The following is a 16,010-nucleotide window of genomic DNA, read 5'->3' as shown; positions in this document are numbered from 1 at the left end:
GGCGATTCACCGGCACTTGCAGTGCTGAACCTCTATAGAAACACAAACTATGAATTGCACTAGGGAATGCAATTACCGGCCAAATCTGATTACCGGTATAAATTACCGACTAAAGTAAGCCAGTACCGGTTAACCGGTAAATTACGCTTTATTGATTCTAAAACTGGTAAATGTTGTAAAATTGTCTACGAATAAATATTTATTCGTATTCCTTTGACAACGTGTATCCGCGGCTTTAACCAGGTCATCCATTACGTTGGTGGCCGTCCTATGCTGTGCTTGCCGAGTCAGGTTTACGCAGTCTTTACTCGTGAACTTTTCATATTGCCACTTCAACAAGCTAATTTGCTTGGCTACGTACGTCGGTGACCCTCGTTCTTCTAAGTATCTCTTCATTTCTCATTCGATGCCGTAGGTAGAGAAATCCCAAGCATAACTCTGCCTCCATACATAGCTCACTGAGTAACTCGGAGTCTTGCCTATAATATGAATCACCACGTCTCGGATTGATATATCATCAATGGCAACATACACTGGTTAATGACATTGCGGAGTATCCCAAACGCTACCCATCTTATTGTTAGTTGGATTCGACGAATCTCCTCCTTCTTGAAGCTAGACCTATCTAATTGGACGGTTTGTCCTAGGTATACATTCGCGTCAACAACTTCAAGAACTGAATTCTCAACCATAACAGAGTCAGGCACCACATCTGGATCAGGCTGGTCTTATTGTTCTGGTTTTTCTGTGCATCTATATTTTCAATTTAGGTTTTACGGATGACCGTAAAAGTAAAAATTTGGAATTGAAATAAAAAATACAAATACCTATCTATCTGTTTAGATTTTTGTTGTGTATGTGTATTTTATGTGTTAGTTTTATGTATTCTTGATACAGCTATAATCTACTGTAAATTGCACCACCTGCTAAATGTATTCCTTATTTCTGTCCATTGTAAAGGTTGCCTGGAAGAGATCGCTCTGAAGCGATAAGGCCGCCTATTGCTTACCTTAGAAAATCTCTATGTATATACTTGTTTTCTCTGTACTGTTTTGTATGATGTATTTATGTGCAATAAAGAGTATTGTATTGTACAAAAGATTCAAAAAAACCAATCTTAACCACATGGACATTCGACATGACCTCGTCTTGTTCAAGTTCATATTGAGCCCACCGTTAGGGGACTCGGTTGAGGCCTTCGAGCCTCGTGCTGAGTTCCTCCATCGACTTTGTCATTACCACGATATCGTCGGGAAACCGAAGGTAAGTGATGTTTTCGCTGTTGACATTCATGCCTATTTCTATCTAATCCAGAAGCTTAAGGCGACTTCCAAAGCCGCAGTAAACAGTTTTGGAGATATGACATCTCCCTGTCTAATCTAACGACTCTTTTAAAAGGATTTGCCTTCGATACTCTGTTCCTGGGGGCTACTACGAAGTTCAAAAATCAAAGTTCGTATCTGGCCGTCTCTCTCACTCTCGTATTAAATAATGTAAGCGTCAGCGGGACGGCAAGATACGAAGTTCAAATTTTGCTATTCTCAGTATAGGGCTGGAGGCTACGGAATCGCAGGAGAGACTCAAGCACCGCTTATGTTTCAATTTAACCGAATTAAAGGTTTTCTGTTTCTGGATAGTGCTAGGCATAGCGGCAGGTTATACCTATTCTTCCGTTTTATGTATGACTTAACCGCTATGTATGCATGTGGTCTATGTTATGTATGACCCTTCTTGAAAAACAACACCACCACGCTCTAGTTCCATGCTTTTGGCGTTGTACCTTAAAGAAAGACGGACTTGAAGAGCCTCTAAATTACTTTAAGAACCGGTGATCCACTCGCCTTCAAAAGCTCTGACGTAGTTCCGACCTCTCCTGGCACTTTGTTGTTCTTAAGGTGTTTATGGGCCATTTTATGGTGTATTTATGTTTTATTATTTATTTACTTTTATGTGTAAGGAGTATTTCTAGACAGCAGTGTGAAAAATCGACATATTTCAATGCATTATTGATATATTCCTATTTCGGTAAAAAAACCGGTTTTAGGTTTGATTTATCGACCCATTAAACATGCCGGTTAACCGGTTTGCATTCCCTAATAGTCACAACGAAATACATATAAATTGTAATCCGTTGTCACAAGCGCCCGGCCCGCTCGTGCTCCAAATGAATGGCGGCTCTGCATTTCCCCGGTGCTGGGGATGTCGGTGCTGTCACTGTGGGTGACTGTCAATCATCTATAGTCACAAACTATAAATTGTAACCCGTTATCGGCAACGCTTTGCCCACTCCAGCGTCCACTCGAATTCCTTAAATATTCTGAAGGCACAGGCCACCATGCGGAATTCCGAATCAGAGAAAAGTTTGAACGGAAAACTACGATCCGTATGTGATAAGGTATGGAGATTTGTATGGATTTACTGCGTTCGAAATTCCGAATCCGTATGTGGCGGCCCTTATACTGGTACGATATAGTAACTAAATCCGGTAGGGTAAGGTAAGGCCTGCTCACGTCTCCCGAATAGAAAATATTACTGTAATGTTCTGCCGTCAGAATGCAGCACAAGCACAAAGCGTACAGTTTTTTGAACGTCTTAAATGTCCGTAGGATGCAGGATGTAGCTCAATTATTTTTTGGAAATATAGCTCTATCGTTACTATCGATGTAAATATCATGTTGTCTTGTTATTAATAAATATTTCTTGATCCATCATGGCCACAAACTATTAAGAGAACTGACTGTCATGGCGGTTTATCTACGGTTTGTGCTAGTGTCGTTCCCTGCGCAAAGTTTTGCGTAATATTCCCTATTACCCTGTAGAGTCATTAACTATAAATTGTATCCCATTGTCTCCAGCACTGGGCCCGCTCCTGCCCCAAATGAACGTGTTTGGGCGCCAGCTCGGCGTGTCCCCGGCGGCCATGGGACTGGTGACGTCAGTGCTGCCGCTGCTATGGGCAGCGGCTAAGCCCCTGTTTGGATATGTCGTCGACTTCTGGCCGGTACGTCCACTATAATGTACCAGCACCAATATCTGACGCAATAAAACCATATAAAACGTGCTTAAATATCTGATACGACTTTATTTCTATGTCTGGTCAGTCAGATATTTTTGAACGCTCCACTGTGGCAGATATTAATGCAGGGGACTGTACTATATACGTCCCAGTGCTGGGAACAGGCCTCCTCTTAGCATGAGAGGACTTGGACTATAGTCCCCACGCAGGCTCAGTGCGGATTGGTAAATTCACGCTCACTATTGAAATGATTGACTTAAAACTTTAGATATCTACATACATACATATATTGATTACATTGGGCTATTCCTAGTAATACGCACCGCACTACGAATTATTAGGGTATTTTTCTACTTGTTCCCGCTTTCTAAACTACTGGGGGAAAATGGGAACAAAAGGGTTCGGTTCGGATTGTAGTCTGCGACAAAGCTGGTTAATAAAAAACTATGTTTGTTTAAACAGAATCTAATTTCACTTTCAGAGTCACAGAAAACTCGTCTTCATGCTGCTAATAACGACAATGACTGGATCTTATTGTTCTCTGTGGTTCCTACCTATGCCGGAACCTACGCAGCAAATAACAGAATCGGTGTACCAACTCAACGACACAGTATATTTAAAACAAATCGACAACACGACCATAGACGAAGACTTATTAGAAAAGTACAGTTGCCACTGGACATGCTCCGTAAACACAACGTTTGACGTTTACCTGTCAAACTCGACATACATAAACACTGTGTATGTAGACGATCCTGTGAGGAATGTGTCCTGTTCGCTCTTCCATATGGATTTAGACGATGTGAGAGAAGGAGAAGTTATATGCTCGCCTAAAACGGACTGCAATTTAATTTGTTTAGACATCGATTTGAATAACACGGATGTGTATAATACGCAGAGTGACCAGTATAATAATAACTCTGTAGTTATTGAAGAGAAAGTTTTTAATGAGAATGAGTCTGGTAACTTGTATGTGACTGCCACTTTTTGGGCGTTTGTTGTTCTGATGTGTGTTGGCACGGTGGCGTTTAACGTTGCCAACTGTATTGGAGATGCGGTCTGCTTCGATGTGCTAGGTAAGTAAAAAAAAAATAGTTTGACTCAAATTGATGAAAATTTAAAAATCAAAACGTTTATTTTGTAAGTAAGACGCAAAGGGTTCTTTTACATCACTTTTTTATCGTACCACCGCTTTCGGAAATAATATTATTGCCAAGAAGAATGCGCCGCAACGCAAGAAACTGGCAGAAAGGCATTTTTTCAAAACAAAATATATTACACACGGGCACTATACATGGGCGGCATTATGCTGATTTGGTACCAATTCGTGACCGTGATACGTATTTTTGTTTTTTGTGTAATTGTCACGAATAAAAATAAAAAAATAAAAATTCTTTCGAATACTAAAGGTGTAAAATGCCTCTAATAAATGGCATACGCAAGTGCTTATGTATGATATGTATTAAAAAACTGAGTTTGCCGAGTAATTGAACTCGTGTACTGCCGTTTCGCACAATTTTTTTCCCAAATGTTTATCTTTAAAGTCAGTTCATGGCTTTGAGGCGGGTTGTAACCGTCCATTAATGTTCCACCGGTAATTTTGAACGGATCTCCACTCGAAAGAGTGGTCCGGTTAAGTACTTGGACCACATTGTTACGACCGACCTCAGGACATGCTGACATAGAACGGGAGCGGAGAGCGTTGTGCGTCAGGGCAAATTTGATAGCTCGCAGGTTCGCGCGATGTTCCAGGGATGTGAAGATAACGCTGTTCAAAGCGTACTGCACGTCGCTTTACACGTGTAGCCTGTGGGCTAACTACACACAGAAGGCGTACAACGCTCTTCGTGTCCAATACAACAACGCGTTCAGGGCGTTGATGGGGCTGCCGCGCTGGTGTAGTGCGTCGGGCATGTTCGCGGAGGCGCGCACAGCGTGCTTCCACGCGAGCATGCGCGTGCGCGCTGCTGCCCTGGTGCGCCGGGTGCGCGACAGCTCCAACACCGTCCTGGTGATGATAGCCGACAAACCGGACTGCCCCTACATTAGGCACTGTTGTAGCCGGCATGTTAGTGGGATAGGATAGGTAGATTTCAGTGATCCAACGACTATTCTTTATAATTTTAATTTTAATTTATTTTCTGTAATTTTGACTATTATTGTATTATTTTTAATTTTAGAACTATGACATCCTATTTATTTTTATTGTTTTGATAAATTCAATCGCAATTAATTAAACTACTAACATTATCATTATAAGACTGTACTAACACGAAGTATATGGACAAGAGCCTGAAATAAACGTTAAATTATTATTATTATTATCTGGCAAATGTTTCCAAATAAACAGTTTCCCAAGTATCAAATTGTCCGAAACAAAAAATTTTCTCAGAATATTTTCTTATGGTTTTATAGAGGACAGTAGGTTATGTTAGGTTTGTTTTATGAAAGTTCCAAAAATAATATGGTTTCGGAGAAATTTGATACTTGGGAAATTAAACATTTGCGAAAAATATTTTGTCCAAACGGCAGAGAACCAATTGAACTACATTAGCCTTTTGAGCGCCACGGTCGGCCACAAGCGACAAAAAAAATCTGAAAATCATTCCATAGGTGCCACGAAATGCCGACATGGCACGATTTTCATCTATCGCGTTTTGCCGACTGTGGCATTCAAAAGGTTAGTAATAACGCTTGATAACAGATGTCACTGCTGTCCTATTAACAACTTGTTGTATGACAGGTCCGGAACGCGCCTCAAAGTATGGCGCCCAGCGTGCCTGGGGTACGGCAGGGTACGGACTTACAGCTTTAATCGGCGGGGCCCTCATCGACTTGTTCTCTCGTGGAACCATGAAGGACTTCACTCCGGCCTTCATTATCGCATTAACGGCCACCGCCGTGGACTTGTACAGCTGTCGAGCGCTCACTGTGAGTAGAATAACTGCATGGTTCATCCGCCCACCGCTAGATGGTTCTTTCATCAATGTGGTGTATTAGCAGAGACATCTAGTGGCAAGTAGGCGAGGTTTCAAACCATCCAATATTTTCGTTAAGTACGCACATCTTTTTTGAGAAATACTCAAATAGAGTAAGGCAAAAATTTGAAAGATTCGTTTGCGCAGTTGCCGTCCCTATCAAGTCCCGACGACTCAGGCAAAGCGCTGCGCGCCGTGTTGCGGATGCCGCGCGTGATCGTGTTCATACTGTTCGCTGTAATCGCGGGCACCTTCGACAGCTTCATCATCTACTACATGTTCTGGTAAGGGGGTGCTTCTGTAGCACAAAACACGTATAGTTTCTGTTAGCCTGCTAACTTATTTGTCCGTGTATCTATTAGATTAGACAGTCTATTCATTGCGTCTGGCGATTTTGACGATTTATCTATAAGGTGCGAATTTTTTCTGATTTAGACTGTAAACGTCTTTCATTTATCCCTAAATTCAAATTATTTAAAGGGGATGAATGAAAAATATATAACGTATACGAGTATGATGATTATTACTGTTCAGGTTCTTAGAGGAGCTAGCAGAAGAGACTGGGTCGATGGCGAAAATCAAACTCATAGAGGGCGTCGTCGTCGCCGGACAGAGTTTCATCGGGGAAATTGTCTTCTTCTACTTCTCTGGTATGTATATGTGGCGACTCCTAGCGCCATCTAGTGAGCAAATATAGAAACTCCAAAAGCGCATCGAATTTTCTCGACTCGGCCGCATTATATAACAACATCCAATGCTCTTCCTTCGAACTTCGGTGCCCAGGCATAATCCGTCCGCCTGGAGAGAGATCTCTATGACCTATGTAGTCTCTCCCCACATATACAATGCTTGACGTGATTTAGAAGATATTTGTTTTTAATCGGATTAGCTTGAAATTTATTGACTTTGCAAGTATAGTCAATAAAAAGTACAGTCAGCAGAAAAGCTGGTTTTTATGGTGCTGGTATGTTGCACCAAAATGCACTTGATTCAAGAGTACTTATTTTTATTTTTTTTAATTATAGATTTTTTTGGACTACAAGGTAACGGCGAGATTTTAATAGAATAGAATAGAATAGATTTTTTTTTGGTGTTAAAAAAGTTACCATGAACTTTTTTCAATTTTGTCTATTTAAAGTCTAATAATGTTTTTACACGAACCTATAAAATTAACAAAAAGTGAGTAATTTTTTTTGTTGTTTTTATATTTTATTTTTTATTCGACTGGATGGCAAACGAGCAAATTCAAAGATACTAACATACCGACATAGATAGGTACTAGTGAAGCTAATAAGAACGTGTTAAAAACCATTTATCAATGCAGACTAAAGGTTGTTTTGATACTATAAATAATCAACGCTAAACTATTAATAAAATTATTAAGTAATTACGCTGTGTGGCCCTTTTTGCCTCTTCCGGCACAATGTTTCTTTTCTTTCTTTTTATTTAGTATGTAAGGTTGTCTTATTTTTAACCGACTTCAAAAAAGGATGCTTTTTTTTTGCTACGCCTTATGTTGGCAAATAAATTTATTATTTCTTTTTTTCTTTAATTATTTTTTTGTACAGGTAAAATAATAAAGCGGTGGGGCTACGGCACGACTTTAACGCTGTCGCTGTTCTGCTACGGCGTGCGAATGGTGCTCATATCGCTCATACAACACCCGTGGCACCTCGTGTTTATAGAGGTAAATTAAATCCCACTAATATTATAAATACGAAAGTTTGTACGTCTGTTTGTTTGATGAACCGCTTAACTGATTTAGATGAAATTCGGTATTCAGATAGTTTGAGTCCCTGGGTAGGACATAGTGTAGTTTTTATCCCGGAAAATTGCATAGTTCCCGCGGGGTAGCGATAAACGAATTCTACGGAGACGGAGTCGCGGGTAACAGGCTAGTTCTAAATAATGAACTACGCCAATTTACTTTGCTGCTCTGCTAAAACGTTTCAAACAGGATTTTAGAATCAAGCAAGTAATTTTTTCATTCAAGGTCATGGTTTATTTTAAATTTTAAATTTGAATTCGCAAATACATTTCGGAAAACTCAGTGCGAACCCACGACTCTCTTTGCGAGGCCATAGGTCAAACATTACACTAAGCCACGGTCAGTGCAAGCCTATTTCAATAAAATTACAGCTTTTTTTTATTCAAATTTAACATTTTTCAGTCAATATAATAGGCGTGTGTAAATTGTGTATATGTATTTACTATTGTCATGTGTTTTTCTGTAATTTATTATTATTATTTGCTTTATTTGTGTAAGTTTTGCTGTATCTCTCTTCTTTCTTTCTTTCTTGTGATAGCAAACTCAATAAAACGAGCTTTAGGGTTCCGTAGTCAACTAGGAGCCCTTATAGTTTCGCCATGTCTGTCCGTGGATCTGTCTGTTCGCGGCTAAGCTCAGAGACCGTTAGTACTAGAAAGCTGTAGTCACGCCGATAGATGTAAAATATATATTTTTTATTTTTTTATTTTTTCTCCCATAAACGTAAAGGTGGGGTGATTTTTTTTCTGAACTAACCCTATAGTGTGGGGTATCGTTGGATAGGTCTTTAACCATTGGGTGGTTCCAAGGGGATTTTTCGATTCAGTGGTCTGTTTGCGAAATATTCAACTTTAAAGTGAAAATTTTCATTTAAGTAAAGCGTCCTCCCCTCTAAAACCTAAACCGTTGGGTGGAAAAAATTTGGAACAATTCAGGATGGTAGTAAAGTATATCAAATTTACAAGGAAAATTATAGCGGCTAAGATTGCTTGAGAATTAGTGGTAGTTTAAGAGTACATAGCAGCCTAAGGTATAAAATATACCTAAACTGGGAAGATTCCGTACCGTACACAATACGAAATCCTTAAAAAAATATTACTTGATTTTTTCGTAATGGCTACGGAACCCTATCTTGGGCGTGTCCGACACGCTCTTGGCCTTTTTTTAATTCAAACTGGTGTGATATGTTCCTTTCCAGTCAATAATGCAGGGACCGACATACGCGCTCTGCTACTCGTGTATAGTGGGGTACGCGGCGCACGTGGCGCCCGCGGGGTACTCCGCCACGGTGCAGGGCGTCGTGGCCGGCATGGACGACGGCGTTGGTCAGTACACACCGGATATAGTCAATTATGCAGGGACCGACATACGCGCTCTGCTACTCCTGTATAGAGGGGTACTACAGACGTAGTCAAGAATGCAGGGACCGATGGACGCGCTCTGCTACTCCGCTGTATAGTGGGGTACAGATGTAGTCAATAATGTAGGGACCGACGTACGCGCTCTGCTGCTCCTGTATAGTGGGGTAAAAATGTAGTCATTAATGCAGGAACCAAAATAAGCGCTCTGCTACTCCTGTACAGTGGGGTACAGATGTAATCAATAATGCAGGAACAACATACGCGCTATGCTGCTCGTGTATACCCCTCAATTTTTTGTAAATTTTCGGCAGGCTTCGCGCTGGGCTCGCTGGTGGGCGGGCAGCTGTACGCGTGGGCGGGCGGGCGCGGCGCGTTCCGCGTGATGGCGGGCACTGCCCTCGTCGCCGCTGTCGCACACTTGCTCACGTACCGCTGGGTCAACCGGGAGGCCGAGAAAGGTACGCTTTTCAGGCTCGCACAGGACAAACTTTTAGTGTAGTTCCAGTGCTGGCTTTAAGGGGGAGGGGGGGACTGGGCGGCTGCCCGGGGCGCCAGCTTAACTTAAACACTTCATTTGAATACTTATTTTAAAGCAGCGGTCGGCAACCTTTTGGCAGGCAAGGACCACAAAATAAAATAAAGCCGCACTTGGTGATAGTAAAATATGGAAAATATTTTAATTGAATTTTAATAATTTGAACAAGAACTTAAAAATAGAACTGTTCTCAAATGCTCTCATATTCATTTATGAAGGTAAGGTTTATGACTTTTATTTATAAAACAGTCGCTGGCCGCGAGGTATATAGGGGCTGCGGGTAAGGCACCCTTGATCTAAAGGAAAACTAGACGCAGCGTATTAACTTTAATAGACTTATCTCGTAGGAGTGAGTATGAGTATTCCATGTGTAACAAACACGACCAGTCATTTTGTCGCTTGTCATATCTAAAAGGACGCCAAAGGCATGACTCGCCCGGGGCGCTCAGATTGCCAAGGCCGTCCCTGTGTATTTCACTGATTTATGTAGAACGTTTGTCTAACTTTTTAACACGAAATAATTTCTTTCTTAGTTCCAGTGGAGCCAGCGACGCCAGAAGAAGGAGAAAAGATGCTTGAAGGCGACAACGCCATCTACCGGCCGACAGTGTTACCGCTCGACAAAGAGAACAGGTAACCGACGCTGCGAGTTCCACTATCCGACGAGAGATGGAGTTTTTGTCAAATTGTTTCTTATTTGTTAATTCATGATTTAGCCGCTAGATGTAGCAGTGTTTTGATTGTTCTTGCCAATTTGAAAATGTTAATATCTACACGGACGTACGTCGATAAAAAAACAATTTGTAACATATTACATGTATAAGCTTTAAAAAATCGTAAGCTTTTGAAGCTCTACGATGTGTTTGATCAATGAAACAGAATGACTTCATAAAAAAAATGTTTTCTCTGTAATTTACTCTGTCTTTTTACTTTTTTTTAATTAACTTGCGTCTTCTTGAAATTTTATATTTTTGTTTGGATGACCATGCATGTATCAAATAATTTAAATGATATTTTTAACAAAAAATATCTTCATACGTAATTATATTTTTATTTAAATTTCTACACTAAATTGTCGTGTAAGAAGTTGTTAAAAGTATTTCGCCCAAATAAAGCCTAAAGTCCAATCTTAATTAGATTGTGAAAATAAAAATAAAACTTTATTAATTTTAACTTTAGGTTTTTGAATTAAAAAAAGTATTTCAAATCGTTAAATTTTTAATGTTAATGTTTATTTTAATTAACTTGGACTTTCTAATATTTTTGTAAATATATTTAGTCTTACAAGAATTTATCTTGAATAATGTACTTTTACGTGTTAGTCATAGCAATAATTAGCATAATTAATAGGGAATATTACTGCAATTTTCTGCCGTCAGAGTGCAGCACAGCACAAACCGTAAACAGTTTTTTGAGTATCTTAAAAGAAAAGCTTGTAATTAGCTTGCCCTGTTAATATATTTATTTATTTGTTTGGGTCAAATCTTGGAAGCTAAATTTGACCCATTTCCAGCGGTCCAGTCCAATTGTCTTGTTTGGTATACTTGTGTAAATTTGGTGACAGTACAATAATCTAGTAGTGACATCTTGGTGGTCGTACCAGGATCGTCTCCGCAGGAGGGAACACCTCAATGGTTAATAGTACCGACTTGAAAATTGGCACGGATATGCAGTTTAGATGACAATGCAAGTACAGTCAGCAGAAAAAACTTGTATTAAATTTTTTTTTTTTTTAACAGAAACTTATTTCAATTACATTTTTGGAAATATAGCTCTATCGGTACTATCGATGTAATCATGTTATTTTATAATATAATGTTATGATTTCTATAGGTACTAATACTCTTTGGTCATGATCTGTCATGGCGACAAAATATAAAGAGAACTGACGTTGGCATGGCGGTTTGCGCTAGTGTCGCCCCCTACGCAGAGCTTTGCCTAATATTCCCTATTATCATCACAACATACAGTAACAATTACATTTTAGTTCAAACTATAATATACGCCTTTCATAAACTGACGATTGGGTAGTTTCTTAGGTTAAAAAATTGTATTCTATTAAGTCCGGCAGTTTGATTATTAGAAAATATCGGAAACAATACAATACAATACAATAACTCTTTATTGCACACCAATACAGTAAACAGTACAGAAAACACAAGTATATACATAGATATTATATATATAGAGAGAAACGTATTTTTTCTTTTGTCAATCCTACTTAATATTATAAATGTGAAAATTTGTGAAGATATATGGAGGTTTGGATGTTTGTTACTCAATTATGCAATAACAGCTCAACGGATTTACATCTTACTTGGCGTACAGATAGAAAAAGATCTGCATTGAGACATGGGATACTTGATATTAATGGGATATTAATACAATGTCATTAATGGCTAATTTTGACAAAATCACGCGTCTTCGTGGATGGCACTAGGTATATCCTGGTAATGCGTTCCCGTGGGACATTTTAAGTTTAAAAAAAGAATAGAGGGCGCTGTCCAAGAACAGTGACGTACCGTACCTCGGCTCTCAAGATGACGTGTTAATTTCGTTTGCAATCAATAGATGGCGTTGTGCGAGCAAACGTTGTCCTTTCAAATTGTTACCGAATTTTGCGTTGCCAAGTTGCCATGGTAACAAGAATCGTGTAAGTGAACGGTTGTCGTTGTATATTTAAAAAAATTGCACGGGCATAGTTTACAACAGTAGAATTAAGACGGCATTAAGCTATTTCTAATGCGGGCGAAGCCGCGGGAAGGCTATTCAAACAAAACTGACAAAGGCGAAGCGCGTTAACGTTCGGGATTGGGGACCCGTGACGTCACTCCTCAATAAAAAGTGTACAGTCACCAGCATTAATGTCTGCCACAGCGGAGCGTGCATAAATATCTGACACGTCCTTCCAGCCTTAGAAATAGAGTCGTATTAGATATTTGTGCACGCTTGTTGTGTCAGATATTGGTGCTGGTGACGTAGGTGTGACGTCACACGGAACTGGCCATAGTTATGTCCATATTTTTTCGTTTTTGAGTAGATAAACTATTTCTTGTTGTTATTCTGTCCCGTCAGCGAGGGGACAAAAGTAGTACAGTTTTAATAGAAGAAATGTGTCACATTATACTAACATGCTTATTAGATGACCAATTATAGAGGGCTTAACCTCGTAAGGCGCAACGTCCTAAATTTAGGACATTCGTCAAAGCTAATTTCAAACTTCACTAATTGACATTAAGTTGCAAATTCTAATGATCAAAATTTGACGTGGGCCTTACGAGGTTAAAACTACCACAAAACGTACGGTTTATAGAGTGACTCAGGAGACCGTAACTATAGCAACGAGTGACAAGAAAAAGTTGATCCACATCCACCCTTAATTTACAAAAGAGAAAAATACTTGTCCAATATTTTCTAATAATATAACTGACGGAATTAAATTAGATGACACGAATGTATAAATAAATAAATAAAAAGATTATTGTAGGACTCTAGCCTATTAAAGACGGAACAGGGATATAGTTATTTTGTTAGTTTTATAAATGGATGATGGTCGATCTGTGCCGTATCACTACACTACACGGGAGGGGATACGTTTGCGCATCTGTCTACTAAAAAGCCACTGTAGTATGTAGTCTATCTAAGTAAAAAGAGCGTGGAGTATAATTTAACAGTATCAATTAATTAATAGTTTTTTATTGTCTATTTTTGCTCTGTGATTCCCTCTTTCAAGGAATAGCAACTGCCTCTTTCATTTCCTTTTTTTTATTGAGAGAAATCGACATGATGCTGGCTCAATCGAAAAGTATAGCCAAAACTTAAAAAAAAAAAAAAAAAAAAACAAGCCACTGGCGTGACGGCCGCGCGCGCGCTCTTACGCCCCGTCCCGCGTCCCCCACTGCTCCGCCGCCAATTTGGTCCGTATTTCGCTCACTGCGCAGCAGGACTACTCCGAATCTCGAAACTCGAAGTTCGTGTCGTGCGGTCCCTCTCGCTCTCGTATCAAACAGTGTAAGTGTCAGAGGGACCGCACGACACGAACTTCGAGTTTCGAGTTTCGGAGTAGCCCAGCTGGTGTATGTCGCCAGGAGCTCTTTTTACGTGCGATGATTTGTAAGATAAAAAAATGCCCATTAGGCCCAGCACACGCGGTGAGACGCAACTGCAACTTCCAGTTACTTTTGAGTTTATGCCATGACTACTTACGAGGATTTACGTTCATTTGGTGCAAATGGAAAATGGAGAAACGGAAACATGACAATTTGAAATACATCACAAAGGAAAATTGTCCATCCTGAATATCATCGAAAATAAAACCTTGTCTTATGGTAAAATTGACAACTTTGATGTACTTATGCCGAAAAAAAACGACCACTTGTATTTACGTACACTCAGAAATATGACGAATTGTAAATATGTTGCACCCGAAATCATTATTAAGACTTGATTTAGACAACATTCACTCATTGCTTATTTAATTTTGCTCCTAATTTATATATAATGGACAATATTTCATTTGGGTTTGATTAATTTACAACAAAAATGAAGGTATTTTTCAGCACAAATTACATTGTGACAAGATTTACTTTGGTTAACATGTTCATTTTGGTTCAAATTCAAAATGGTCAAAATGACAGTAAATCCTTACGAGAGACCGCACATGACATGACGCAACCGCTTTGAAACTGCGTCATGTGCGGTCTCCCATAAGAAGTCATGGCATAACCTCAAATGAAACTCAAAAGTAACTAGAATTTGCGGTTTCATTTCACCGTGTGTCTTGGACCTTAGGGTACGCTTCCAGTCGAAGCGGAGCGGAGGCGGCAGAATCCACTAAACACATTAGTGGAAACCCAAAAGCTCCGCTCCTATTCTCGATTTTGCTCGCCTCCGCTTCTTCACATTGATATTGCCACCCTTTGTTATGTTATAAGCCAAGAAGCGAACTATGAAATATGATATGTAAATTTTTTTTCATCACACTTGCTCGTAAACAGTGTTGAAACATGCAGACTACCTTGGTTGCAACCCCCCAAATAATACCCTCGACCTTAATGTGCTTGTCATGAAACCCGTGGTCGGTAAATGAGTCGTTGCCCGTACAAATTTTGTTGTCATGAAGCCCAAGGTCGGTCAATGAGTGTGATACTGCATGGCGTGCAGGAGCGCGGCGCGCGCACGTGGGGCACACGTGCTGTTGGGGGAAGGGGGGCGCGGAGCTGGCGCTGCCAAGAGCGCAGTCAGCGGTATCGGCAATTATTGAAAAAATATTAGTTTTTCTTTTACAAATATACAATTTTAGTCGCAAATGTGATGAAAAACATTGTATGTCGCACGGACGGTATTAGAATTACGAACATCGACTCATTAAAGCCCTCAGTCTTCGACTTCGGGCTTCTAATAGACCCTTGTTCGTAATTCCTTGTTTACCGCCCTTAAGACACAATGTACTAATATTTTTAAAAAAATTCAATCAATTTTTGTGTTATAATAAGGCTCATACAAACGTGTCGCATTTCACCCACTTCCAGTGGGTGCTCTAGCGTTCCTTGGTCGAGTATTTTTCGTACTGCTATTATGTTGGTTTTTAAGTTGATTTACATATAGTGCTGAGACTACATGTTCTGTTTTTTGTTCCGTGTCTTGACCAATCTGTTACATAAGAAATCTGTCAATTTGGTACGGATGTGTAGTTTGAATAACAGTGCAAGTACAGGCAACAAAACTGTATTAATGTTTATATTTTTAACATAACCATTGTTTTGTTTGGCGTTCAGTTAATTTTTTAACAAGTATGGACTTTTTTATGTAATGAAGACGACTTGTGCCATACAGACCCAAAGTTTTAGGACTTTTTTTGTTATTTCATACTTAAGCAGAGAATCGACTGATTTTTACCAAATTGTTGATCAATTAAATATTTTACATTTACATACAAATTGTTTTTTATTTTCATTATTTTCCATTAAGACAGCATAGGGACCTCACAACTTTTTAGTTGGATTTCAATAGTAGATTGTACAACAAGAGCATAAAACGAGTGTGGGGGGGGGGAGCTTCAATCTCTCCAGGCAGGTGTTATGCCTGGGGACCGAAGTCCGAAGGACGAGCGTCGGAACTTGTATATATGCGACCGCGTTCAAAATTCTTTAGCGCGATGTAGAACATGGTCGGAGTTTCTATTGTTGCTCACTAGATGGCGCTAGGAGTCGCTACATTAGCCCAACCACGCACTCAAGCAACTGGCACCTGCAAGCGCCCACATGACGCACAGACTGCACGCACTCCAACGCCGACCTCCGGTCTAAAAAAGGGGGCTGATGTAGCGACTCCTAGCGCCATCTAGTGAGCA

General features: G+C 39.8%; 1 protein-coding gene across 1 annotated transcript in view; it reads left to right on the top strand.

Moving 5' to 3' along the window:
* Positions 1–15,597, top strand: part of LOC141442674 (major facilitator superfamily domain-containing protein 6) — a 30,403-nt gene extending 14,806 nt beyond the window's left edge. Inside the window, exons 2-10 of the mRNA XM_074107721.1 lie at positions 2,856–3,001; positions 3,498–4,092; positions 5,760–5,947; positions 6,142–6,278; positions 6,529–6,644; positions 7,563–7,681; positions 8,961–9,087; positions 9,435–9,581; positions 10,192–15,597. Coding sequence (XP_073963822.1) covers positions 2,856–3,001; positions 3,498–4,092; positions 5,760–5,947; positions 6,142–6,278; positions 6,529–6,644; positions 7,563–7,681; positions 8,961–9,087; positions 9,435–9,581; positions 10,192–10,295 — 1,679 coding nt within the window. The 3' untranslated portion in view covers positions 10,296–15,597. The remainder of the gene's footprint in view (positions 1–2,855; positions 3,002–3,497; positions 4,093–5,759; positions 5,948–6,141; positions 6,279–6,528; positions 6,645–7,562; positions 7,682–8,960; positions 9,088–9,434; positions 9,582–10,191) is intronic.
* The last annotated feature ends 413 nt before the right edge of the window (positions 15,598–16,010 follow it).

The sequence above is a fragment of the Choristoneura fumiferana genome, chromosome 26, assembly GCF_025370935.1.
Source record: "Choristoneura fumiferana chromosome 26, NRCan_CFum_1, whole genome shotgun sequence".
Classification (NCBI taxonomy): Eukaryota; Metazoa; Arthropoda; class Insecta; order Lepidoptera; family Tortricidae; genus Choristoneura; species Choristoneura fumiferana.
The sequence above is the reverse complement of the archived record's forward strand: the minus strand, read 5'-3'. Positions and strand labels throughout refer to the sequence as shown.